This window comes from Erpetoichthys calabaricus, chromosome 1, assembly GCF_900747795.2.
Source record: "Erpetoichthys calabaricus chromosome 1, fErpCal1.3, whole genome shotgun sequence".
Classification (NCBI taxonomy): domain Eukaryota; kingdom Metazoa; phylum Chordata; class Cladistia; order Polypteriformes; family Polypteridae; genus Erpetoichthys; species Erpetoichthys calabaricus.
The window spans coordinates 313,358,278-313,359,536 of NC_041394.2; the positions used below are offsets into that span (position 1 = coordinate 313,358,278).

A 1,259-nucleotide genomic window follows, 5' to 3' on the forward strand; every position below is an offset into this window, starting at 1 on the left:
CAGAAGTCTGCTGGTGAGGTCACTTTCTTGCTCTCCTGGGTCTGTGTTTAGGGGCACCAGAGCCCCTCCTGAAGGGAGGGGGGTTGGCACAGCTTGTATCACAGCAGCTACAGACAGCATTGTTCCCACCCACTAAGCTCCACCTGAAAGTACAGCCACCAATCACAACCTGCTACCTCATTTGAACAGGTGCACCCTCATCCTCCCAGTCACTTACTGGCTCAGTGCAGAGTTGTATGAACAATCCTTATTCAAGGAATCAACATTAGCAGACACCAAGGTCACCTTCAGATGGCAGGTAATAAAGATCTGAAAGCAGACATGCAAGGGACTACAGTCACACCTGTGAGCTTCAATGGGATTCCTACAAAGGAGATGGCAGGAAAGATCTTACTGAACTAGTAGTCAGGCCATAAAACCTGAAGGCATCCAGCTGGAACTGCATTACAGACTGTGCAACTCTTGGGGACACGAACTGGGAATTGGAGCCTGTCAGTCTGCCGTTTAAGAAACACCTGCAATACCCAAGAGGGACTATAGCATGGCATTTCCAGACCAAGATCTGGTCATACTATTGCTCACACCCACCCATTATTCCCAATGAAGGTGTAGGCCGGAGCAGATGCATTGGACACAGGAGTGGCCACACAGCTGTCCACAAAGACACGGAGAGGCACAAGGTTAATGCTGTCCACAGACGCTTGAAGGTTAATGAGGTCTCCTAGGAAGAAGGAGTTGGATGGACTCTGCCTACTCCAGTAACGTGCAGACAGGAATGTTAAGGTGGTCAGATCACATTAGTGCAAATGGAAAGTAGGATTTTTAAATGTACACCTACTGCTCATTATAACAAGCGAGAAGCCCAGAATATCCTCCGCAGATATCGTGGAGGTGTAGGGAACCCAAGTGGGGTTTAAGGCATTGCCGCTTACATTGTGTAGCCTGGGTTGGGGAAAAAAATTACATTAGAAAGAAGATCCAGATGGAATGGTTTTAAATCAGTTTGGAACTTGTATGTTAATGCAGATACATCCTTGTTTCCAAGTTCCCAACATGGAACCAACTCGGTTTCTCCATTATAGCCATGTCTTACCTGTTGTATTGGCATTCAATCTGCACCACAGCTGGATTTGTTCATACAATGGGAAGACCATCAATTGGAGAAGAATTGTAGTCAAGGGTGAAGGTGTACACAATTACAGCTCCCAGCATCTAAAGAGATGCAACAATTTAGTATTGTCAGCTGAATAACCGTAAGA

The 1,259-nt window shown here is 46.4% G+C and overlaps 1 protein-coding gene across 1 annotated transcript; it reads right to left on the reverse strand.

Moving 5' to 3' along the window:
- On the reverse strand, positions 1 to 753 carry LOC114662158 (zona pellucida sperm-binding protein 3-like). Its single transcript, XM_028815552.2, has 4 exons — positions 589 to 753; positions 395 to 515; positions 218 to 309; positions 1 to 143 (listed from the first exon to the last, which is right to left on the reverse strand). The coding sequence occupies exons 2-4, from the start codon at positions 443 to 445 to the stop codon at positions 20 to 22; spliced, it is 267 nt and encodes an 88-aa protein (XP_028671385.2). The 5' UTR covers positions 446 to 515; positions 589 to 753; the 3' UTR covers positions 1 to 19.
- Between the last annotated feature and the right edge of the window lie 506 nt (positions 754 to 1,259).